This window comes from Rousettus aegyptiacus, unplaced genomic scaffold, assembly GCF_014176215.1.
Source record: "Rousettus aegyptiacus isolate mRouAeg1 unplaced genomic scaffold, mRouAeg1.p scaffold_m13_p_3, whole genome shotgun sequence".
Taxonomy (NCBI): Eukaryota; Metazoa; Chordata; class Mammalia; order Chiroptera; family Pteropodidae; genus Rousettus; species Rousettus aegyptiacus.
The window spans coordinates 142,358,369-142,384,571 of NW_023416306.1; the positions used below are offsets into that span (position 1 = coordinate 142,358,369).

At 37.4% G+C, this 26,203-nt stretch overlaps 1 protein-coding gene across 1 annotated transcript in view; it reads right to left on the reverse strand.

Annotated features, from left to right (window-relative positions):
• CCDC175 (coiled-coil domain containing 175) overlaps positions 1-25,576 on the reverse strand; it is a 46,068-nt gene extending 20,492 nt beyond the window's left edge. The window contains exons 1-9 of the mRNA XM_016162426.2: positions 25,397-25,576; positions 23,168-23,253; positions 21,187-21,298; positions 16,487-16,622; positions 14,236-14,464; positions 10,750-10,872; positions 8,087-8,196; positions 5,581-5,662; positions 626-762 (exon numbers count right to left, since the gene is read on the reverse strand). Coding sequence (XP_016017912.2) covers positions 626-762; positions 5,581-5,662; positions 8,087-8,196; positions 10,750-10,872; positions 14,236-14,464; positions 16,487-16,622; positions 21,187-21,298; positions 23,168-23,253; positions 25,397-25,571 — 1,190 coding nt within the window. The 5' untranslated portion in view covers positions 25,572-25,576. The remainder of the gene's footprint in view (positions 1-625; positions 763-5,580; positions 5,663-8,086; positions 8,197-10,749; positions 10,873-14,235; positions 14,465-16,486; positions 16,623-21,186; positions 21,299-23,167; positions 23,254-25,396) is intronic.
• Positions 25,577-26,203: the final 627 nt, after the last annotated feature.

Genomic DNA, 26,203 nt, shown 5'->3' on the forward strand with positions numbered 1-26,203 from the left:
TGTTTCAGAAGGATCATTCTGGTAGAAGGAAGGTAGATGAGATAGAGGTGATAAAGCATAGAGTGGAAAGAATTGTTAAGGGGCAAGCCAAACCAAAAAAGACTTGAAAGAGGTGAAAAGATTGAAGTTGGAGAGGAGGATAGGACATATTTGAAAAATATTTGGGAGGTACAATTGACAAGTTGTGGTGCTTGGATGGAGGCCAATGAGCAGTGAAAGAGAGGGATTTCCTTGAATAAGTTCCCAATCTCTAGGTTGGAGGATTGTGTCAATGACCAAAGCCTTTTCTGAAATAGGGAATACAGGTGCAGAGTCAGTTTCTGATGAAGGTAGATCTCATAGTTTCTCTAGATCATCTTATATGGTAAAAACAATTATTCCTTCAAGAAACCGATTTAGAAGTAAAAAGATTTGATCTGATCTGTATGAAGAAAGCATTACTTAATATTATAGAGGCAGATTAAGAGTGTGTTTATTTATTATTGGGTGAAGAATTGTTTGTCGTTGTCAGTAGATTTTAAACCTAGGATAAGCTTAAGTGGAGAATCATCACTTTGATAGCAAGGAAACACCTCCATTAACTATGACATGTTGGTTCATGTATGGATCATGAAAAGAAACATACTCATCATGAATTTTCCTTTTCTGCAAAAAAATTTTATCCTCCTCTTGTACGAAAATCATATATTGTCTGGTAATAGTATTCAATTTATCTTGTAGTTCTTTGTTCTCTAAATTAGTTTTGTGTAGTTTTTCAGCCATCTAGAAAAAAAAAAGGAATTGATGTAGAGGACTTGTTCACAGTTCCTTTAAGGGGAGTCAGAGTCAGGTAGCAACTCTCTAGGGCACTGAGCACATTGCTTAGCACACAATGACAATACCATAAATGTTGAGTGATCTAATTCTACATCAAATATGCATTTTTACACTTTGGAGCCTCTTCTATAAATTATGACAAAAGTGTAGAAAGGTTGTAAAATCTGATGCAAAACCACAGAGAAATATTTTTTTTATTGAAATAAGGATTGGGATTAGCAAACTGAGATCATTCAGCAAGAATCGTGTGTCTTTTTTCCAAGAAGATAAACTACAATGGGGAAATAAAGTATAATATCGACAGGAGCTCTTGCTCAGAAACTCTTTGGGTATTATGCTTGCTTCCTATTAAAAATTTCTATTCAAGAACAACAACAAAAGAGTACCCATTACTGTCCTGAAGGAGACAAGAACATGGTACTTAGATGTCTCTATTGAATTGCTTCAAATGAGGTGAAAAATATAGATTTACTATGCATGATGGGCTCAGTAGTTCAAAATAAACTTCTGACTGAGAATCACCAACCTATCTAGATGAAAACAGAAATTTTAAGTGTTGGAGAAATAATACAGTAATGAAGAATGATTGGACAGGCACAAGAGCCCTGCTAAAGTGAATCCTGCTCCATAAGGTAGGCCCCTCATCAGCCAATTCTCATAACCAATCAGCCCGAAAATCAACTTCTCCCATCAACATGCAAACAACAATCACGGCTCAACTACAGGAGGATGACTCAAAACCCACACAAGGGATACACCTTGAGGATCTTGTTCAGGTGACCAGGGAAGACTGCGCCACTGGGTCCCACAAGATGCCTACTCTACTAAGACTGGGAGACTTAGTAGCCCTACCTAATACACAGAAACAAACACAGGGCAGTAGCCAAAATGGGGAGACAAAGAAACATGTCCCACATGAAAGACAGAACAAAGCTCCAGAAAAAGAACTAAATAAAATGGAGACAAACAATCCATCAGATGCAGAGTTCAAAACACTACTTAAAAGGATATTCACTGAACTTAAGAGAAGAGTAGATAAACTCAATGAGAACTCTAAGAGAGAGATAGAAAATATTAAAATGGAGATGGAAAAGGGAACCAGTAAGAAATGAACACAATATCTCAGATGAAGAGTCCATAAAAAAGAATCAACAGGGTGGATGAAGAGGAGGATCGAATCAGCAATTTAGAGGATGGGGTAGCAGAGGACACCCAGTTAGAATACCAACAAGAAAAAAGAATCCAAGAAAATGAGAATAGTTTAAGGAGCCTCTGGGACAACATCAAATTTAACAACATTCACATCATAGAGTTTCCAGAAGGAGAAGAGAGACAGCAAGGAATTGAAAACCTATTTGAATAAATAGTGACAGAAACTTCCCTAACCCGGTAAAGGAATTAGACATACAACCCCCAGAAGCACAGAGTCCCAAACAAGATGAATCCAAAGAGTCTTACACCAAGACACATCATAATTAAAATGCTAAAGGTTAAAGATAAAGAGAGAATCTGAAAAGCAGCAAAAGAAAAGTAATTAGTTACCTACAAGAGAACTTTCACAAGACTATCAGCCAATTTCTCTACAGAAACTTTGCAAGTCAGAAGAGATTGGCACAAAATATTCTAAGTGAAGAAAAGCAAGGACCTACAACAAAGATTACACAACCAAGCTATCATTTAGAATTGAAGGATGGATAAAGAATTTCCCAGACAAGAAGAAGCTTAAAGAATTCCTCACCAACAAGCCAGGATTGCAGGAAATGTTGAAGGGACTTCTTTAAGAAGAAAAAAATATGTAACATAAATATGAATAATAAATGGCAATAACTATGTATCTATCAACAAGTACTTCAAATGAAAAAGAATTCAATGTTCCACTCAAAAGATAGGGTGGCTGAATGGATAAAAAAGCAAGATCCTTACATATGCTGCCTAAAAGAGACTCACTTCAGATCAAAAGACACACAGACTGAAAGTAAAGGAATAAAAAAAGATTTATCATGAAAGTGGAAACAAACAAAAAAAACCTGGGGTAGCAATATTTATATCAGACAAAATAGACTTTAAAACAAAGGCTATAACGTGAGACAAAGAAGGACCCAGTAATCCCACTTCTGGATATTTATCTGAAGAAACCTAAAATACTACCTTGAAGGGACATGTGCATCTATATGTTCATTTTAGCATTACTTACAATAGCCAAGAAGATATAGAGGCCACCTGGTGTCCATCAATGGAAGAATAAATAAAGAGGTGATACACATATACAATGGAATATTACTCAGCCATTTAAATGAATGAATGAAGAAATGAATGAATGAAATCCTTCCATCTGCAACGATATGGATAGACCTAGACAGCATTGTGCTGAGTGGAGTAAGTCATACAGACAAAGACAAATGCCATATGATTTCACTTAGATGTGGAATCTAAAGAACAAAATAAACAAAACAGAAATAAACTCTTAGATACAGAGCATACTGAGAACTGCCAGATGGGTGTGAGGTTGGGAGCATGGCTGAAAAAAGGGAAGGGATTAAGAAGCACAAATTGGTAGTTACAAAATAGTCATGGGGATGTAAAGTATAGCATAAGGAATATAGTCAATGATATTATAATAACTACGTGCAGTGTCAGATGGGTACTAAATTTATGGGGGTGATCGCTTTGTAAGTTATATATATATGTCTAATCATTATGTTGCACATGTGAAACTAATATAATATTGTATGCCAACTATAATTGAAAAATAAAAAAATATTTTAAAAAAAGAATCGGTAGAGGTCTAGCCCAGAGGGAAGCCATCCTTAATGCAGAGAGTTCACAACCGAAAATGGAAAGAATTTAACTGGTACAAATCATACTTCTGGGAGAGAACTGCCTTTGATGTCCCTGCCTCAGGGTCTAGGTGCAGACTTCAAGGGGGAGAACAAAACTCTTTGTAACAGAGGGACGAGAATTTGGCTATGGGGTGGTGGAGAATCCTAGAGCAAAAGGGCGAACAGGGAACTGCAGGAGAAAAACGAGATGCCTTTACACTCTACAATGAGATTCCTCCCTATGTTGACTCAAATTTCCAGAAAAGTGTTGTTTTTTTAGAAACTAGTGAAAGAAATAAATTTTACACTCTGGTTGACCAAGGGACAAAACAGAGGTAGAGAATGTAGGCAGGGGGTTCCTGACATTACCGGTACTGGACTATTGTAATTAAATATGTATATATGTATGGGAGCAGGAGGAGATGCCAAGAACATTTTACCTTCAATCCAAGAGGAAAGAAGCATTTCAGTGATACCTGGTGTGTGTGTGTGTGTGTGTGTGTGTGTGTGTGTGTGTGTGTGTGTGTGTGTAAATAAATAAGGTCATATTATGTGCGCAGTTCTATATTTGTCAATCAATAATATATTATGAACTATTACCTATTTAAGGCCTTTCTGTCAAACTTTAATTGTATTTTCTCTCTAATTGTTCAACTATCATAATAAATGCTTTGTAGAGTATCTTGTGAATAAATCTTAGTTTACATAACTCCTTTTCTGTTTAGAAAAAAAAAGTGCAGCTCGCTGCCAGCATTAATTTAATTTTACATAAACATACTCTTTGAGGGTGAAGCAAATCTGACTGGTTTTCAATGTGAAAATAAAATATAAAAACTTTTCTTGGAGTTATTTCTAAATAGAACTTGTCTCTAATCCTAATGTAACAGAAATGTATACGCAAATTGATTCATTAAATGAACCTTTGGCTAACAACTGTTCAAGAACGATGTTAATATCACACATAAGAATGCTGCGTTTTCCAATATTTGACATTTTCAGCATCAAATATAGAGAATAACTATATTTTGTAAATGGAAATACCACTACTGAAAACAGAATGTTAGGACAAGGTCCCACATTGTAGTGGTTAGCATGTCTGCCTTATACTCAGAAGGTCCTGAGTTTGCACCCCAGTGGAGCTATAGTCTATAGTCTATGGTCATGCCACCTTGAACAAGCCTGATGTCTGATCTCATGAAGATAAGCAGGGTCGGGCCTGGTTAGTACTTGGATGGGAGAACACCTAGGAAGACAAGGTACCGTAGGCATAAGTAATAATAATAAGTAATAATGATTTTAAAAAACCCTGAATGTTATAAACAGAATGGTGTTATTTGTTCTCAAAGACTGTTGATACACTAGAGTAAAGCAAGATATTTTGTGGCAAACTTTGGGAGTAAGTTTAGGACTGTAATCTGCGAGTTATCTCCAGGTAAACCTTGCAGCCACAGGTGCCGTGGCCAAGTATTCTTATGGCAAATGGGAAATTGATTAAAATATCATATTCCTTTTAAACTAAGTTCTAAAATGTCTAGATAATTCTCCTGCAGGCTAAATTTAACTCAAATATTTCACTAACATTATTAAGTGTAATATGTGTTGCTACACTTCACAGCTGCCACACAATAAGGTTCTAATTTTTCTAATTAACTGACCTGAAAAATGTCCATTAGTCATGAATATTCCTAATGTAAAATAACCATACCCACATGAAAAGTTACCAAAAAAAATGATTCATCTCCACATGGACAACTTTGTTCTTTTATATATTGAAAGTGCTTTGGGAAGGAATAAAATCTTTATTAATTACTGTGAATGGTCATGATTATTATTAGTTAATGAAAAATCTACTTTAGAAAAATTCCACATTTCTTACATTATTTAAAATATTAACTACAAATAAAATATAATTACAATCTAAAAATCATCATTTATGTTTTCCTACCTCTTTTATCTTCCGTAATAATTCTTCTTTTTCAAAATTTGATGTATCATCCAGTTTTTCCCTGTTAGTCTTAAAAAAATGTCTATGAACAAAGGAAGCCAAACATATTAAGACACATTTTCCAGCAAAGCCTCATCTCCCTATGTAACATATTCATTTGTATAATCACTAAAATAGACAAAAGATTTTACTGTTTTGGACTGATAAATTTATGTTTTGTTATTCTGGTCAATCATTTAAGAAGCAATTATTGAACACCTACAATTCACAGGTGTTACAGGTAGTAGAGATACAGCACAGGCGAAGTCCCTACTTTCATAAAAATTACATTCCAGTAGTCAGAACATAAGCAAGTTATCAAAAAAATAAATAGGTGATATATATCAGGTAGTGGCAAGTGCTCCAAAGAACACAAAGTAGGATAAAAGATAAAGAAATCCTGAGAGGAAGGATGCTATGTTAGACAATGGTGGTTAGGGAAGAGCTCTTGGAATGACTTGTGAAAGACTTGAACAATGAGAAGGAGCCAGATATGGTATCTGAGGGAAGAGCTTTTCATGTAGAAGGAACAGCAAGTGATGATATCCTGAGGTGGTACCAAGTTTCGTGCATCTTACAAAGAGAGGAATATGAGAAGACTGGAGAGGTAGACAGAGGCTAGATTACACAAGGTAGGTACCAATTTGCCTTTATTCTGCAAGTGCATCATGCTGGCTATCAATAATAATAAAGAACAAGGATTAAACTATCAATACATCCTGTGGACTTGTAGAGCATTTGAATTACTCTTCACTGTCTACATATAGAATTTAAACTCATGATTGAGTGATTTTTGTTTTTCCTCAATATTTTGACAACAAAGTAGATACTAAGCTTGTAAGTTAAAGGTTGTATGGGGTGAAAATTATAAGTTAATTGAAAGATAAGTTGTGTAAATTATTTTAATTTCTTAAATAATTCTTAAAGAATCTTATAAAACGTCACTGTTTGATTCTTCAAATCCACCAAGCAAGAACTAGGCTACCTCTCCCCACCTCAATGAACTAAATGAGAAAATAAAAAGAATACAGAGATTTTTTTTTTTAATTCGCCAAGCAATAAAAAGGAAAAAGGAAAGTTTTATTAATAAAAATGAGGGTAACCTATATCCTCAACCACTAGATTAATGAAAAGCACTTTTCCTCAGTGAGAGTCCACATAAATGAAAATGCTTGAAAAGCTGGGACTGGAGAAAAAAATGAACCATTAAAAATGGAAGATCTACAAATCTCCATTTTCTTCTTGAATATATATTTAAAAGAAGTTAGCTAATACTGGAGACTGCTTATAAATAAAACTTCATCGATGTAGCAAGGTTTCTAATCATAACTCCTAGAAATAATTTAAGAGCTGATCTATATCTTCTACTATGATTCTTTGCTTAGTTTTTCTTCAAAACATGTGTAAACTAAAATTGTTGAATCACTTTCAAAGGAAAAGATTTTCTATTTTTAATTTTAATTGTAGCAACACTTGAATTTTCCTATTAAATCTGGTATTAAGTGCAAAGATTACTGCCTATTTTATGCACTGACGATGCTGGTACTATGCAATTGCTGTTTTAGAAGATGTCATTTTAGTCATAATACATTCAAACCGTTGTATGTAGAAATAAGCCATATTATGACAGGATGCCACATGTGATGTTAACTTGCCTTTTGTGGAATCTGCTCGATTCACAATTTGTCTTTTAAACTGTCAGGGAACCCTTGGGGTAGGACCAGGAGCTATATTTATTTGTATTACAAGACCCCACCTTCTTGTCCAGAGGCGAGCCAAACAGCTTCTGATGGGAAATCTGGGAATTCTCCTGAGAGAGAGACTGTTGGTCAATCTCTAAAGATAGATGGATCTGTGGTAAGTAAACTCAAGAGGGTTTATAATGGCCATGCTTAGCCAGGAGCTCACCAAGAAAAGAACACAAAATGTAGATAAAAAGAGAAGAATAAAACACCTTTGCAAAAGGAAACAGACACTGTGGGCCTTGTGATAGACCAGAAGATTTCCTGGTCTCAGCCATTACTAGCTACAGAGTAACAGGGGTCTGAAATCCTAGAACTGCCATTAGGTTTCTGGTTCTAATCCTTCAGGTAAAAGTTTTTTCCTGAGGCTTTCCTATGTTTTCTCAATAAGTTTTGCAAGTCCCCCTTAACTAAGAGCAACTGTGACAGGTCTCACTAATGCCTTCCCCAGGGCATAATCATTTGCAGGTGGTCAGGAAACCAAGTGAGGATAATACCTTCCAAAGAGTCCCTTCCTTTTCCTAAACCGATTGCATCATCCCCAACATTTTCCCTTAATCATCTAAAAGACCAGTTAATTTCAAAATGAAGAGGTGCTTCTATAAAGTTGACAATCACATGTCTTAGTAAACTAGAAGATTATAATTTTCATCTAAAAATGTTTTTTAAGTGGAAGGAACATGAAGTCTAGAAATGTTTCAGTAAAAATAAGGTAGCATACTTACATTTTCTCCTCCAGGGTAGTACAGGAATTCTTTGTATCTTCGATCTGTTTTTCCCATCGTCTTATTGATGCCTGTAGTCGTGCTATCTCTAAATTGTGGTCACTGAGAACCTATTGAAAATTTTAAAGAATTATGGCATTCAATCATCATCAAATGATTCATGACAGCAGTTCAATTCACTAAATATTCATGCATCACTCACTCAACTTTTGCACTAGAGTGTCCTTTAGTTAAAATAAAAGGCAATCATTATAACTGTTTCTTCAAAACACAAATTTGGCTAAAAATAATTTTGAAATTATCAGGAAAAAAATTGAGAAGGAAGAACAATCAGATATAACTGAGGATGTGAAAACTCTAAGAACAACTTTCAAGACATGAATTCATTTTGACTATCATTTAAAAAAATAAACAAATCTATATTTTTATGCTCACCTTCAAAATATTATTCCAGGATCTAGAAATAATCATTATAAAAAAGTCAAAACAAATTGGGTCTTTTACTTTAATGGATAGCTATGTTCATGCCGAAAAGAATTTTTCTTTCTTAACTCTTAATCAGAAGTTTGGAAATGAAACAATAAGATACTGTGAAAATATGGATATTTTCTTCAATATGGATGAAGAAAATTCATAGTGAAATAGATATTTTCTTCAATATGGATGAAGAAAATTCATAGTGAAATAGATATTTTTACAATGCAGGAAGCAAACTTATGCAAGCTTGGGTCTGCATTTTGGCTGGTAAGGGAGAATGAAACTGGTCTAATTCCCCCTCTCCCTGGTAGAGAGTTACCATGGACAGATTATTTAAAGCCATTGAACCCTGCACATCAACATGGGGGCAGAGAAACACCTGCGGAGAGGATAGAGGTTCTCTCCACCACGCCAGGTGAGACAGGTGAGTGATAGCTCCCCCTAAACTATTTCTTTCTCTAAAGCACTCATGTGACTGAATTTCTCAGCCATTACTAGCTACAGAGTAACAGGGGTCTGAAATCCTAGAACTGCCATGAAAAATTAGCAGAATGTCTAAAGGACTCTGGCCAGCCATCAGGATTAGTGACTAATGGCTAAAGGCTGTCAGCTCTGACGCGGGTTACTGCTACCCTTCAGTCCTGCCTGCCCTGGACATGTAGGCCATCTTGAGAATCACACACTATTATCTTTTTCTGCCAACATGACTTCAGCTTGACCTGGCTGCAGAGTTTTCTAAACCAAAGGTACCATACGAAGATTAATCTGAAATTCCCTATTGTCTCAGTCCACGGTCACAATGTTTTCAAATCTCAGACAATAACAACCACAGACTTCACCAATTACAAAGCACTCAGCTAAAAGCCTTACAGGCATGACCTCTTTTGACCTCCACAAAAGCCCTTTGAAGTAGGCAATAATGTTACCACATTCTATAGGAGAGAAAACTTGGCGCTGGTAGAGCCAATATTTGAACCCAGGTCTCTGTGACACTCAAGCTTCTGCTTTAAACGCTATTCTCCACTGTAAAATGGGGTGGGAATTAACTAGCTGCAAGCTAGATGGGGGAAGGTGGAAAATGATACCTTCAGGCCTTGTCTAATTTGGCTTTAGAGATCTTTGGAGTACAGGTTAAGGAACATGTACTTCATTTTCCCAAGCTAGGGCTGGAAGAGGGCACTTGGCTTATGATTGATAAGGCCCAAACTGGAGATATGAACTTGGACCCACACATAAAATCTATTTTACAACCCCTATGTTCTCCTTTGAGCCCATACTGACACATGCTTCCTTACTATGTTAGTATTTAAGAAAACAGATAATGATCTTTTTAAATGCTCCTATTTCGTGGAAAGTTTTGATTTTATTAATGTTTTGTAATTGGATATCATAACCGATATAGTCTAAGATGATCAGAACCACCCTATAAAAAGTATAATGAAATTAGCTGAGTATTCTGATAAGAAGTGTGATGCTTCAGTATTACTGTTGCCCCAAACAGTTTTACATGTATTTCTCAATACAGATAGAAGAAATAAAGACTCAGTAATTTAACTAATTGTGATAGAAGATTAACAGGTCTTTCCATTTTAACTAACGTAGAAGTGTCATTAACATTAACCTCCTCAATTATAGTCACCTCCATAAGCTTTGGTTTTCTTGAAGAGTTCTGAATTATTTTTGAATTCAAATTGACAAATAGTCCCCTTTCCATATTAATCTCCTTCTACCCAATATAAATGGAGAGCCTAAATTCTATTGTATTATCACACATTCAGAATTAAGGAATCTTCTCATGGTTATTCATTTTGTTATGTAAAATAAAGCAATATCAAAGAAATGTTCTGCGCATCATATGGTTCTGTATGCATTGGTTGGTTCTCTGTACATCTTTTAAAAATCATCTTTTATAGTATTTTGACCCATCAAATGCAATTTGCGCCTGAGGCATGCAAAGCTTCCTCCTTTCTACCATACTCCTAAAGAAGAAAATGTAATTGCACCATAACGCTTTAAGTAAAGTCTCAGAAAATATTAACATGACAAAAATATTTTTCCAGAATGGCATGAAGATGAATTAAAATCAATTCCTTTTTTTAAAAAACATCCACTATCAGTTATGTTTAAGGTTGTATATATTGAGGTGCCTGGGTCAGGCTTAAAAAAGATAGTTTATTCTTTCTTACCACTGAGCTGGTAGTGACTGTTTCTTTAATTTTTGTCACTTTCTGACTTAATTTATCCAATTCTTTCTTCTTTTGACGAGTGTCCTGTCTCTTAATCTTACAGAGACTTTTATATTCATTCATCTGTAGTGACAAACATAACAAACCAATCAAAAAACATGAGGACAACAAAGTTTAAAAAATGTTTTTGTATTTTGTCAACCTAATTCAAATTCAATCTAAGCATACTATATTTAATCTAAATACATCAAAAAATAAAAAATCAATAAATCAAGGTTTGCCTGTTTTATAGAATCACAGAAAAATTAGCGAACCACGAGGAACATTACAAAATGTTAAAAAAGCAAATTTATAAGAGCAACAAAACAATGATCATTAATAGCAAATTATAAAAGCAATAGCCATTACTAGTAAAGCATCATAGCAGTAGTTACCAGATTTACAGTGTGCTACACAGATTAGGAGAGTCGAAGGAAGGAATGAAACCTAGTTCCACATTATTTGATGGGAAATAAGACAGACCAATGGCAGAGTAAACAAAATATTGACAATAGGGCTGCTTACAATCCTGGACAACTTCTTACCATTTTACCAAGATCAAACATTCAGATCACTTGTCAGAGCCTAATGGAGTAAGTCACCCACTTATCGAACACATTGATGAATTTGTCTGGCAAAATGAATTATCAAGAAAAGGTAACTGACAGAGTAGCAAGGTCTGAAAAAGCATGTTCAACTGTGTATTAAAGAGTTATAAAAACATATGTTTGAGTGGCTTTCTAACAAAACCACCGGCCAAGTCACCCAAAATGGTTACTCTGAATGAACGTGATCATAATGATCTCTGCACCAGAGCACAATTGAATAAAACTTTGTGATGAATAATTTTGCTGAAAATTGGAATTCTGTGTTCATGCTTTGGTCTAAGCCTTCTCCCAAGGTCTTGCAACTATAGAAATAGTGTTAGCAAAAAGCATTTTGTTTTGTATTAGGGGAGATCTCAAGGGTTTGAAGACTCTCTACTACTTGTAATAGTTTTTCCTCTCTCTTAGGAAGTAAAGAGAATTAACAGACTGTTACCACAGCCTATTGTGCCTTTAGCGAACATTGGTGGTTTACTCCTTCATATCCACTTCAGTTGGCCTAGCCCACTGGCACATGACATTCCTTTAGGATCCATTACTATTCCCAGGATGGGTGATGTCTTAACTGGGCTGGATCAGACACAGTGAGAAGACTTATGGTCTTTGATTAAGACAGGTTTTCCTCTTTTTACTTGAATAAGGAAGCACAGAGTCCAGTTGTCATTATTGGCAGCCGTCTTGTGACCATGAGGAAAACCAGGCTTCAGATAAAAGAGAGAGGAAGGATGAGTCACTGAATTAACTTGTCCTGGACACTGCCCTACATCGGGAATTCCTACTGGTGCACTTTCCCAGGGAGGTATACCAGGGGTAAACAAACTACTACCCGTGGGCCAAATCCAGCCACCACTTATTTTTGTAAAACTGCTCTCATTCATTTAAGTATTATTTATGGCTCCTGTCATGCTAAAATGTCAGAGTTGAGTAGTTGTGACAGAGATCATATGGCCCACAAAGCCCTAAATCTTTACTATCTGATCCCTTTCAGAAAAAGTCTGCGGACCCTGAGACAGACTATTCACACATAGAGGAACACGTTATGTTTGCAAATTCCCTGTTTGAAGCCCTTCTGAGCTTCCTTTCTTGCATTTTAACATTTATATTAAAAAAAAAAAAATAGAAAGGGTGGGGGAAACTTCCCCGTAGGACTTAAAATGAAGTTAGAAACTCATTCACTCACTGAATCGATACTATAGAGTGCCCACCGTGTGTGAAGTACGCCAGGCACCGTCCCTGGTGCTGGGATACAGCCATGAAGAACACAGAGAGAATCCCTGGCCTGCGGAGCCTTCCTTCCAGTGGGCAAAGTGCAGATCCAGGGCCACTGCTGACTGACCATATAGGTCCCAGGGGAAGAAAGGACAAGGGACAGGCTCCGCACTCCTCGCCCCACCCCCAGCTCTGCCCACACAGACATACCCCACTTTAGACCCCCATAATTTAAGTGAGTGGCTCCAGCTTGGGGGTCTGGGCTGCGCAGAGAGAATGGAGTCGTGCATTCAGAAAAGGGCCAGAAACAGTGGGGTGATCCGAGTGCTGCTCAGCCTCGTTGTCAAAAGGGCATGAAAACAGCAAAATGCCTTTTGGCTCTTGCTGTTCTGAAATTTCCATTTCTTTGTGATAACAGTAAAACCGAGTGAAGTCTTGCCCAGCGATGTGTGTCCCTCTCTGTTTTCGAGACATACACTTTAGCTGATTCCAGCGCTGCAGCTGGCTTCAACCCCCCTTCATCCAGCCCCTCTGGGGGAGCCGGGCTTTCACAAATTCAGTTTAGTGACTACAGCTGGCCCAAGGAACAACTGGCCAGCTGCTTTACAAAGTGCCTGTTCCAAGGCTGACTAAGGCCGAGCTATCTATACAGAAGAAAAATAATACTTTTAGTGTAGAACTATTCCAGAAGATGAAGGTGCTTCGAAGGATAAAGAAGCTTAGACCTGAATGGAATTTTTTAATAGCTCAAGTCTTATCATGGTATCAATCACCATAAGAACCAAATGTTGGTCATTGCCTGATTGTATTCCTCTAAATTTTTAATGAAGACTCAAGAAAAGCAATTTAATAATTTTTTTTTTAATATAGAAGTATTGTGAGCTCCAGTTCAATTTCCTGCATTTATAAACTGAGGTTATGGCAACTCTCATCACAGATAAGACATCAGGAGCTCAACAGCAATTTTCATCATGAGGTAGGCCCCCGCTACAGATGGAGAAAGAAAACTGATATGGGGCACTGCTAATACGGAGACAGCCCTGCTTGTCCTGGGGCAACCGGAAGCAGAACAAAGAAGAACCAATGGTAAACTATTCTGATGGTGAATTTTAATTAATATAGCCCAGCAGACAGCAAGATGTAGTCATTATTCCCTCTACTCTGCTCACAGAACCGGTGGTCTCAAAAGACTCTGTTGTCTTAGGGCCTTTGGCTCTGCCCAGCCCCTCTACTGGCTGCTTCTCTGAGATTCATTCAGCAGGAGCAGCAAGGTGGGGCAGGGCTGAACTCCCTGGTCCTGTCCAGAGACACATGGCATCAGAACTGTTGCAGGTAACCAGATAACATGGAAGCAAATTCCTTTTCCCTGTAGGGTTGTGTATGAACAAGGGGACACCTAATGTTACAAATCTTGTCATTCTTATTCTTTCTCATGAACTGAGATGCTGCTGTACGATCAAATGTATTCCCAAAGACTCCAGTGTCCTTGAGTCTCTACTTTATTCCCATCTCAGTGTTCACAGAAGATACCATGGGAGCACTGGCTGGCCTTGAGGACAAGTAAATGGTTTTCCATTTCCTGTCCAAGATTCTGTACAATTCTTTATTATAAAAAATAGATCATGCCACTTACCTCCTCATTCAACTTATGTTTTCTTTTCAAATAGTCTTCTCTTTCTTTTGCTATTTGCTCCTCTATATCTTGAATACATTTTTCTTGCAATCTTATTTCTTCTCTCTCCATATTTATTTTGGTATAAGTCTCATTGATGTAAATAGTGGTACTGGCTTTTTCTTGCATTGCGTGGTTGAGTGACAGGACAACCTTTTCATGCTGCTTCATCAGCTCCTCTTGCTCTTCACTAGGAGAAAAAAAAAAAAATCATCGCATGAAAAGTCTGGCTTTTAAGAAAGGAATTCAAAGTTTGGTGGGACGAACCACCACAAAGAGGGAAATTGTAAAGGATACCGATTTTAGAGTTGTATTTATATTAGTGATCGCCTAAACTTGATTGAGATGAGGACACAAGACAAGTGTCAACCTCGTCAATGTTTACCACTGTAAAAATGTCATGTAGTCCTGCCTCAATCCCCTCTCCCCCCTATATACCGGGTAGTAACTATGAGATATTTTGGTTTAAAGAATACAATGATTCAAAAACACTTTTGAACTGGTAAATGAAATCTGGCCAGACAAATGGTTTGATATGTAGCACCGCCATATCTATCTTATCATCCGGAGATATGGAGGGAAGCCAAAGAAAGATCAACATCCCACCACCCTTCCAGCCATCTTTTGATGCCATCACTCAGCAGGGAGGGCCCAGGAGAAAGCTAGCCTTCACTGATGGACAAGAGTTAGGGGAGGAGAGGGCTGGGTCCATCTTCACTGTTCAGAGGGTACCTGAAACTTAATTTGAACCCTCTTATGTTCTCTCAGCTACAGCCAAATCTGAGTTTAAGAGGGGACATTAATGTCACACATCAATTGGTTACATCTACTGGAGGAAGACCTTAAGACTGCAAGAAATATTTACCTTGGGGCTAACAATAAAAGATTTGGAGGAGGGATAGTTTGTATCAGTTTCTTTTTTAAAAAGCTCCTGCAATATAAATTTCTTTTTTCCTTTTCCTTTTCCTAGTCCCCAGTACTAAAGATGTTAGTTCAGGAGACTGTGTGCAAAGGTTCAGGAAAATAGAAACAGGTTGTTGGTAATTTCAATTTCCAGAAGTCAGGTCCACCACAGAAATGCAATAAAAAGAAGCCTCGGCTAGAGGGGGTTAGATAATGGGTCATTTGTGGGCCTAACAGAGGAAGCCTTCTAAGAATGAATCGAGTAGCCTCAGGGAGGCAAAGGGAAACAAAACTTGTCAAATCAAAAACCCAAATTATGTATTCTGGGATGGGTTGAGAAGATAGCAGACGGGCAACCTAATGCGGGACCTAAGGAAATTACACTCAAAAGCTTTCTTGTATTCAGTTTTTGAGGACTGTCAAGAGAGGACCACCTCTCAGAGTGTGGGCACCTTCACATGCAGCTTTTTTTGAAAATTGGGTGCAACAGTGATTATAGCTTGATGAAACTAGCTTATCAAGCAACCCACCTTATGTCTGCGATTCGCCTTTCCGTAAAGATTTCTCTAGATCAGTGATTCTCAAAGTGTGGTCAGGACCTACCAGTAGCATCAGCATCACCTGGGAACTTATTAGAAATGCAAGTTCTCACCCTCACCTCTAGACCTACCAAATCAGATAATTTAACCAAGGGTGTCCATGATAATTTGTGTTTTCACAATCACTCCAGGTGATTCTGATGCACGATGAAGTTTGAGAATCACTGGTCCGTAAGGATGTAATGATGCTGGCCATCTGAAATGAGTATGCCAGTCCTGCTACATCTTATTTGTTTAGAAATTGACAATCTAATTTATATAGCAGTCTCTAGTGATTGCAGTTAGCAGGCACCATGTGCAAATCTGCATTGTGAATCCCCAACAGGGGTTAGAGTATGCAATATTTCTCAAACTTATGTGATGATGAACTTTCTTTTTCATGGAAATTTCCCAGAACAGATGTTCTGAGAGCTTACTTCAGGAAAGGCGTCCCTGGACTCTGATGTCTCCACCCAATTCCTCATGCTGGATTGCTTCAGGAATTTTACAGGTCTCCTGGCTGCAGTGGTTGAAGATTTTCTGCTCTCCTTCCCAGCTCTCTACAGCCATCACACACCCCTCATCAGCCCAGGTCATCTTCTACAAGTGATCTTCATCTCTTAACTTACCCTGCACTAATTAGGCCAGATGGCAAACCCTTTAGGACAATTTTCTCACTCCAGCCCCAGACCCCATTTGCCTCAGGTACTGAATAAAAAAGGAGTACCTACCCCAAAGATTCATTAATTTCACGCAGATCAAGTATTGTCTTCTTCAGAAGCTCGATTTCATTATTCATCCTTGTAATTTTCATTCGTAATTGATTTATCTCAAAAAGATTTAATCTGCGAGCATCTCTGACACATTCTTAAAAGAAAGTGGAAATGTTACTAAATTATTTGAGAAGCAGCGCAATCGTAGATACTGACTTTTTGAATCATGAACAAATTGTCTTCCTTTGAAAAACTCTTTCAATTAAATTCCTGTATCAGACACCTCTTACCCCTTTAAACCCTTGTGACCTTATCTATCAATTATTTCCCTTATTTCAGCTCTGCTATGGTGACCAGCTTTTTATGGGCTCTGAGCAACTTCAGACTGGAGCAGTGTGACAGCACCTGATTCCTGCCTTTTCTATTCACTTCTTGCCTTTTGCCTAGGACTTCTGTTTCCTTTACCATGGGAATTCCTTAGACACCCATACTCATGCATGTGTAACCCAAAGTCGGGGAGATGGGGAAAACCCTTGAACCAATGATAGGCAGAAGCAGGTGCCTGGATGGTCCTAAGAAGAGGTAACTCTGTTCTCATACTTCATCAGTTGCATTGGCAGCAGTCATCTTGCACCCCAGATTAGCTCTGCCTTCTCCCTGCTTTGGTCTCCTTATTCCACCCTCCTCCTTATACTCCCTAATAAAATTATACTCCTTAATAAAATTAACCATCCAAAAGCCATTGCCTTTGGTTCTGCTTTCTGGGGAACCCAGTGTGTTAAAGCACTAATTATTCACCTATAAATAACAAATCAGTGTAATCACATAAGACTTCAGAGGAGTACTTCAGTGCATGATAGATAGATGGTAAAAATACACTCATTTTTGAACATTGCTGTTTATAAAAGTACTGGACGACCCATTTCTACACATCACATTTCCTAGAAATGAACTGGTACCTTCCCTGAGAGAGCTGGGTTACTTTTTTAGGCTGCTAGTTAAATTGCTCATTGTCGAAGGGCTTCTTGAAATTTCTGTCTCAAAAATGCATATATATCATTTGGGGATCTTGCTGAAATAGAGATTCTAATATAGTAGGTATAAGATGAGCCTAGAGATTCCACATTTTGTAACAAGCTTTCAGGTGATGCTGATGATTCAAGAACCATATTTTGAGTAGCAAAGCTTTATTCATAGGCCAATTAAATTTCCTTGGTTAAGTATTCCACATGTATCAAGAATCTTATAAGCTTATATGTAATGTTTTTCCTTCTAAAATATTTTTCCTTTTTTTAAAATAAAATTTATTGGAGTAACATTGGTTAATAAATTTATATAGGTTTCAAGTATACAATTCAATAATATATCATCTGTATATTGCACTGTGTGTTCATTGCCCAAAATCAAATATCCTTCTGTCACCATATATTGACCCCCTTTACCCTTATCTACCTCCACCCCTTCCTCCTTTCCCTCTGGTAACCACTAAACTGTTGTCTGTGTCTATGAGTTTTTGTTTGTCTTATTCGTTTGTTGATTTCAGGTTTTTTATCACACATATTAGTGAAATCACATGGTTCTCAACTTTTTCTGTCTGACTCATTTAGCTTAGCATGATAATCTCAAGATCCATCCATGTTGTCACAAATGGCAGTATTTCATCTTTTCTTACAGCTGAGTAATATTCCATTGTACATATGCACCACATCTTCTTTATCCAGTCATCTATTGAAGGACACTTTGGTTGTTTCCACATCTTGGCCACCGTGAGTAATGCTGCAATGAACAGCAAGGTGCATATTCTTTACAGATAAATATTTTAAAATTTTCTGGGTAGATACCCAGAAGAGAGATTGTTGGGTCACATGGTAATTTTTTGAGGAACTGCCATACTGTTTTCCACAGTGGCTATACCAATCGGCATTCCCACTAGCAGTGTGTCAGGGTTTCTTTTCCTCCATAACCTCTCCAATACTTGTTATTACTTGTCCTATTGATGATAACTTTTCTAACAGGTGTGAGGTGATATCTCATTGTGGTTTTGATTTGCTAAAATATTTTCTCTGGCTATAGAAGTAACTCAACCTAGAAAATAAAAAACCAAAGAGAACTAAACAAAAACACTCTTAATTCTACTGCTGGCACACAGATTTCTTCTAAGTGTTATTTTCTCTCTGCATGAGTAGTTTGTTGTATTTTCCTTGCCTAACTAGACTCACACCATGCATATTGTTTTAAAACTGACTGCATCACTGAGGGTCTACTTAGGTCATAGAAATTTTTATAGGAAATTGATAAGGAAATTTTAATATAAAAAATTATTAACTATAACAGAGGGTTAGAGTGATGAAGGAATGAATAGTAAGAAAGTAAAGAGAACTCTAAAGAATTCAGAAATAGCAGGCATAAGGAGTAGCCACTATTCCTAGGGCAGAGACAGAGTGCCCTTGAGGAAGCAGCATCTGCACACATGAGATCTAGACCTCATTAGAGGAGGCTGTGGCTCACTGGATGGTAAAGAAGTTTGTGAAATGCTGGGCTGGCAAACTTGCTGGAAATTGGGCTTCTGGGGTGTTGGGAAACCAGTCCAAAAGAGGTGCCATGCTTTAGAATTCACTGTGAAACCACCCAAGGGTGCTGGGGAAGCTGTTCACAGGGAGGTGCCTCACTGGTAGCAATCTACCATGAAATTACCCAACAGCTACTCGAGAAAGCTACCAGGCACTTTGGACGGCTGCATGCTGCAGGAGCCTGGCATGGAGAAGCTGCATGCCCTGCAAGAGTCTGCCAAGCCGAGCACCCTGAAACCAGGAAGAGAGCCTCTTCTTTCTCCAATCCCCCTCCAATGTTTTCTACTAACAAAGCTTAACATTGTGCCAGCTGAAATTTACAGGGTGCAGCTCCCTTAAGACAGAGCCGACAATAAAAGTAGATTTGGAGCTGCAAGGTAATAAGTGGATAACTGAAACATCTACTTAAAAAGTGTTTTGTAAAAAATTATTTAGACCACGATTTTAGGTCGGGATCCCAGGGAAACAGGTTCCAAAATGTGTGTGTAGGAAATTCGCTGGGTAGTGCTCTCAGCCAAGTCTCCTCTGAGGAAATAAGGAAAACAAGGGTGAACAGAAGGAGAGATTAAGTGGCGATGCACTTTCGAGCTGTGATGACATTTTGGAGTGGCTCTCCATCAAGTCAAGGGAGGTAGGCCTTGTACTCTCACAGTGACCAATCGGCAGCACCTGGAGAGGGACTTCAACCTGGAGTGAAGCCTTTCTCTTTTGTCAAGGGCAATTCCTGCAGAGGAACTGAGCTGTGTGCCTCAGCCGACACTCCTGGCGGCTGGGGAAATAGTGTTGGACCCTTACCTTGTACCAAACACAAAATTTAACTCAAAATGGATCAAAGACCTAAATGTAGGAGCTAAAATTATAAAACTCTTAGAAGAAAACATATGGGGAAGGCTTCATGCGATGATTGCTTGAATATGACACTGAAAGCACAGGCAACGATGAAAAAAATAAACTGGGCTACATCAAAATTTACAACTTTTATGCATCAAAATCACTATGAACAGAGTGAAAAGGCAGCCCATGGAATGGGACAAAATATTTGCAAATTATATATCTGATACGGGGTTAACATCCAGAGAATATAAAGAATTCCTATAACCCAATAACGATAAAATAAATAACCTGATTAAAAGATGGGCAAAGGACCCGAATAGACATTTCTGCAAGACAGATATACTAATGGCCAATAAGCACATGAAAAATGCTCGACATGACCAATCATTAGGGAAATGCAAATGAGAATCACAATGAGATATCACTTCACATCCATTAGGATGGCTATTATTTAAAAAACAAAAAAAAAAGAAAATAACAAGTGTCGGCAATAGTACAGAGAAGTTGGAACCTTTGTGCATTGTGGGTGGGAATGTAAAAAGGTGCAATCACTGTGGAAAACAATTCAGCAGTTTCTCAAGAAATTGAATAGAAAATTACCATATCACTATACAATCCAGCAAATTCCCTTCTGCATATATACCCAAAAGAATTGGAAGCAGCAACTCAAATAGATATTTGTGTGCCATGTTTATAACGGTATTATTCACAATAGCCAAAGGAAACAACCCAAGGGTCCATCAGTGGATGAATGGATAAATACATAAAACATAGTGTGTGTGTATACACACACACACACACACACACACACACACACGATGGAATATTGATCAGTCTTAAGAAGGAAGGAGATTCTGGCACATGCTACCACTAGAACGAACCATAAAGACATTATGCCAAGTGAAATACACCAGTCACAAAAAACAAATATTGTATAATTCTATTTACAAGAGGTACCTATAGTAGCCAAATTCATAGAGATGGAAAATAGAACGGTGGTTTGGGCATCAAGCTGCCTAATTTAAAAGGATAAATATTTATTTGGAATGGGCTGACTTAATATATCATTAATCTATTTAGAAACTAAATTATATAAATTTAAGTTATATATACACTGTTTCCACTGCAAATGTCAGGAAAAAAATTATTATGGATCTCACTGTGTGTGTGTTGTGTACTCTTTCTAGGTATGTTTTGACATGAAATAACTAAACTAATCTATTTAATCATAAATTAAACTCACCTCTTACAAGTATTTGGTTCTATTTTTCTATAAGAGAAACTAAATTTCTATAGTTATTAATTTCAAAGTACCTTCTAATTCTGTTCTAATGTTATACGGAAGAGTTTCCAATAGAAAATATAGTCTGCTGAGTTCCATGCTTTCAATTTCTAGAAGATCAATTGTGTCTTTTCTCATTTCTTCCTAAAAATTTAAATTACATATTTTAAAAAGTTAAGACATTAAAACAATAAGGTTTATCTCCTAATCAATGCCTATAAATGTTTCGAAGACCAAAATGTGATTTTCATTAAACACCTTCTGCTGTTATTTTAATTTGGAATGGAAAGTAGAAAAGGTAACTGTATTCTAAAATCAGTTTTTAAAGTGTCATTGTTAGCTTATCTTTTAATTTCTGATGATTTTCTTCTACTCAGAAATCATCTTTCCCAGTATGCATGTGTTTCTTATTTGTAGTTTCAATCAATTTAAAAGCAACGTCTCCAACCAAAAGGGTAACATTGAGAGAGAAAGCAACTTAGTCAAAAAATAGAAAATGCCTATAAAAATATGCATAGGTATAAAGACAATAATGGTTGTCTTATATATACTTACAAATCCAAACAAAGAGTCAGATGGGAGCGTTATTATTATTATTATTATTTTATTATTTTTGGTGGGGCTGTTTGAAAAATGAAAAATATTCAAAAATCTGTTAGTGGAAAAAATAGATAAATTATCTTTTAAATAAATGGTTGTAATGACTATAGTTACTTTATGACCCGAGAAAGTACCATTATATTTTATGATTAGTGAAAAGAAGATTATGTAATTGTGTATATAGTATGATTACTTTTCTATAAAAAATAAAACTCAGTACAGGCATCATCTATATCCTGAAAGTAGGAAAGCCATTTGTCAAAGAGTCAATTGTGATTATTTAATGGTCGTGGGGTCATTGTGGTTTTTACTTTCTTCAATTTACTTGTTTATTTTTTTCTAAGTTTTCCGGAATAAACAAGTAGTGCTTTTATAATAATGATAATTTTTTATTTTAAAAAATGGAGAGATTTATCTCTATTGAAGAGATGTCACAGCTCGGATATTAAATTGAGACATGCTAGATACTTGATTAAGCCACAAGAAATGTTTTGATCCCTTCAATTCCTGGAGAAAAACATAACTAAAAACAAAGCACAAGGAAAGGCTTTCACAAGACCACAGTGCAGTGTAATATACACGAACTAAGCACATGTATTCAAGTAAGTGTGATTATAAAGTATAATTCTGTAATATACAAACACAACTATACATAATTCCATAAAAATATAAAGTAATGAGATTAATTTTTATCAGCAGTCTGTAGACCCAAACTTATTTACTTTACAGCCATATTTCTATATTTTTAGATATTTGATATGTAGTAGATTCTTATTCAATATTTTTTAAACAAATGAAGAGACTTCACCATTCTGACCCTGCCAAGGAGGCATTGTAAACGTCATCCAGGACCAGAGAAATGTTTGTGATACTTCAAAAGGAAATTCTTTAAATGTTTATTTTGGGGGTCAAGTTAGTATAACTGAAAAATTTCCATTTGCTTTCGCTGAACAGCACAGTCTACTTCAGTGAAATAAGTGCCAAAATCTTTTAGCAGTTATATAAGAAATTGTATATAGAGAACTAAGTTAGTTGGCACCATACATGCAATTTATTTCAGAGGTTGTTTGTTTTAAGTGATGCTTACATAGTGGTGTCCCAAGCTTTTGCCCATTTGGCCAACCCCTTCACCGAGCTCTGTTATCACCAGCACCGCTCCTCCCTACCTGGCTTGCCCTCATCATAGCACAGGTCTTAATTCAGTGTTCTGTGTGGAAAATTGGGCAAACAGTCCATTGTTGAGCAATCCTGGTGCTTAGAAAATCGAAGGAACATTTTTTTTCTTTTATTCAGAGTAAACATTTTCCCTATTCATCTACTGAAATACCTTGAGCAGAGTTGGTGCTAAATTAAAGTTTGATAAGGAAATAAGTGGAAGATTGAAAAAAATAGCTCTTACAGATGATACAATACCAATTTCTTGACAGCTACAGCAATGTCTTTAAGAAAGGTCCTAGCTTCTTCGTCGCATTTAAAATAGTCACCTTGCAGTGATTGTTCTAAAAAAAAAAAAAATCAGAAAATTAAGATCTCCTATTTGTCTATCCAAATCCTAGTTAACCCTTTAAGATCTAGCTCAAATGCCTTTGTCAGCTGAAAATTATATCTTCTAGCTCTGAATTTCTATAGCACTTTATATGAATCTCTTTTGTACTTCTTATATTCTATTTCATAGTATTCTGGTTTAGGTATGTATTTTATGCTCCTTGAGAAAACCTCATTTTAAGAGTCCATCTTTGCATCTCTCGTGGTAGAATGAGGGATGTGTATAGGTTAGAACAAAAAAATTAAACAAATATTTATGAAAGGAATAAATATAAAAAGCCTACAACATAAGCTTGTTGAAAAATGTTTTCATATATATTTATATACATATATCCTAAATATAGTATCTTGCCAAAAACCACAGGTTTCATTAACTATATAAAAATTATTATGTCACTTTTATTTCTATGCCAAAATTTTAATCATGGGATGAGATCAAGTATTTGTAAAACTGGTCAGTGTGAGGTAGACAGAATTTCTAACCCTTTTCATCCACAGATATACTTTCAGACGTCTCCTTTTCTCCCACACACTGTAAGTGGAAAGCACATGAGAAGAGAGGCTTAAGAAATGTTGGCAAAGGTAATGAAGACAGATATAGAATAGGGAAAAAGAAATAAAAAGAAAGGATCAAGAGAGCAGAGAGAACAGATGAAGCTCTACTTACCTTGGTTCTGTCACTACTGCATTGAACAGACTAAGTGGATTCCAGGCCTGCATCCTCGTGTGTGGGAAGAGTCTGATGTGCTTAATATTTTACATATATTATCTAAGTCGATTCTTATAATCTTATCAAGATTCCTATATCATAGGTGAGAAATCGAAGACTTTGCAGTTGTAGGTTCTAGGTCACAAAGCCCATCACTGATAGAGTCTGGATTCAAATGCAAGTGGCACGGCTCCAGGGTCTATGCTCTTAATGGCCACATTCACCTCTCTGAAGAGTAAATAGCAATTTCTGGGAACTTGGATTCTCTTAATGAACTAAGCTCTCAAATCAAGTGAAAACCAATTACTGAGTTTGTAAGCAAGTGCGTGTTAAGGAAGGACAGACATTGCCTGCTATTTCCTTTCCTTTCTTCCATGGAATGAATGAGCACAAGTTTGTTCCCACTTGCAAATGGGCTGGAGAGCTACATATTTCATAACTCACATTCAGGGTAAGAGGCTTAATGAAGTTTTTTCCTATGGAAAACTCTCTGAGGGTCCAGGAATTATTAGCGAAAAAAGTATTTGTGCCTAAGTACTAGGGTTGAATGGACACGCTGAGCCAGATGGCCACATTTCAGGTCTCTTCGGTAGTTAACATTTTAAATGAAAATACTCATCCAAACTTTTCAGAAGAATTGTAAAGTTACATTAGTTCATCTAAGAAGGAAAAAAGAAACTATGCTAAACTGAGTAACATTATGATAGATACCGATATGATTGTCTTGAAACAATGAGATGATCAGAGTAAAGCAAGGAGATGCTTTGTTGTTTGGCATACATGGTTTGTGAGCTGAACAAGACATACCCTTTCCTGAACTGTAAGCTTAAGTGACTTGATTAGAGATTCAGCTTTCTAACTGAAGTATTTTAACCGGACTCCATCCATGGTTATTGTCCAATTGCATTTCATAAACATCCTTCTCTATCTAATTTTCCTTGCCTAATATAACAGGAGCTTCTTAAACATCCTCTTTCTTGTTTGCCTGTTAAATTCTCAAGTTTGCCATGGCATAATGTTGGAAGAAATTAACTTGCAAAGAAAAGGCAAGAAGGACAAAGCTGAAATTGAATGCATAATCTAAATGTAGGCGGGCACTTCAATGGCTGGTAAATGGCAGTGGCCTAGGAGTCGAGGATTTCCCAGGATTCGCCACCACCTACTAGTGTGAACTGGGCTGAGTCACTCCAATGACACCGCAGCATGAGAGTTGAGCCATGAATTCCACCCTGTCACCTCTCTCTCCCTCCAGGAGCCGAAGAAGGCTCTGTCCCAGCCAGAGATGCCCTGGGTTCCGCGAGGAGGGTCCCTACTGAGGGTTCTCGCTGAGCGCCACCTAGGCGCCACTTTTGAGGTGACGTCCCTTCAGGCTCTCCCGGGCCTCTCACCCACAACAAAGAGTTGCTCCAGCGCTGCGGCCGCGACCGAGGAGCCCAGGGTGGAGGGGAAGGTGCATAACTCCAGGGAGGGGCCGGTGGAAACCGCGGCCTTCCTCAGCACCTTCTCACTGAACCCCAGCTCTGGAGACCAGGAGCTCAGTGCCATCTTGCTGCTCCTGCGCATCGCCAGCCAGGCCGGAGGCAATGACTACCGTTGCCACGGGCAACAAGGACGTCAAGGCCGGTGCGCTAGCTCGTGGCCCTTGTGGCCCTCACTTGGGGTGGGTACCTTCCCATGCCTCAAACTTTAGCCACAATAATTAAACCATCCCGGAAGTATGAGAACCTCTTTAGCTCTTCTTTCCTTCTTTCATTTCCATTTCTTTAGTTCAGGTCTTGTACCTTTCTGGTGATCCATTGGAATCTTAATAATGATCACCTTTGAAAATTTCTGCTTCAGGCAATACAGGAGGAGCTTCATTTTCACAATGGCTTTATGAGGCAGGTTCTTTTATTACCTTCACTTTTACAGACACTGCTAATGGTTTTAGATCGGCCTAGGTAATTACAGGGCAGCGAGGCATTTTGTGTTTTTACAATATGTACATTTTTGCAACTGCTTCCATGACTTATTTAGTCTTTATCATAACTCTTCAGATACCGAGATGAGCAACTCAGTGAACTGAAGGAAAAACTCTGACCCTTAGAATTGAACAATAGCAGAGCAGTCTGGACTCCAGGTCTGGGGCACCAGCATTTCTGCCTGAGCTGCCTGCGGCTATTGAGACCAGGGAAGAAAGCTGGGTTGGAGTGGGG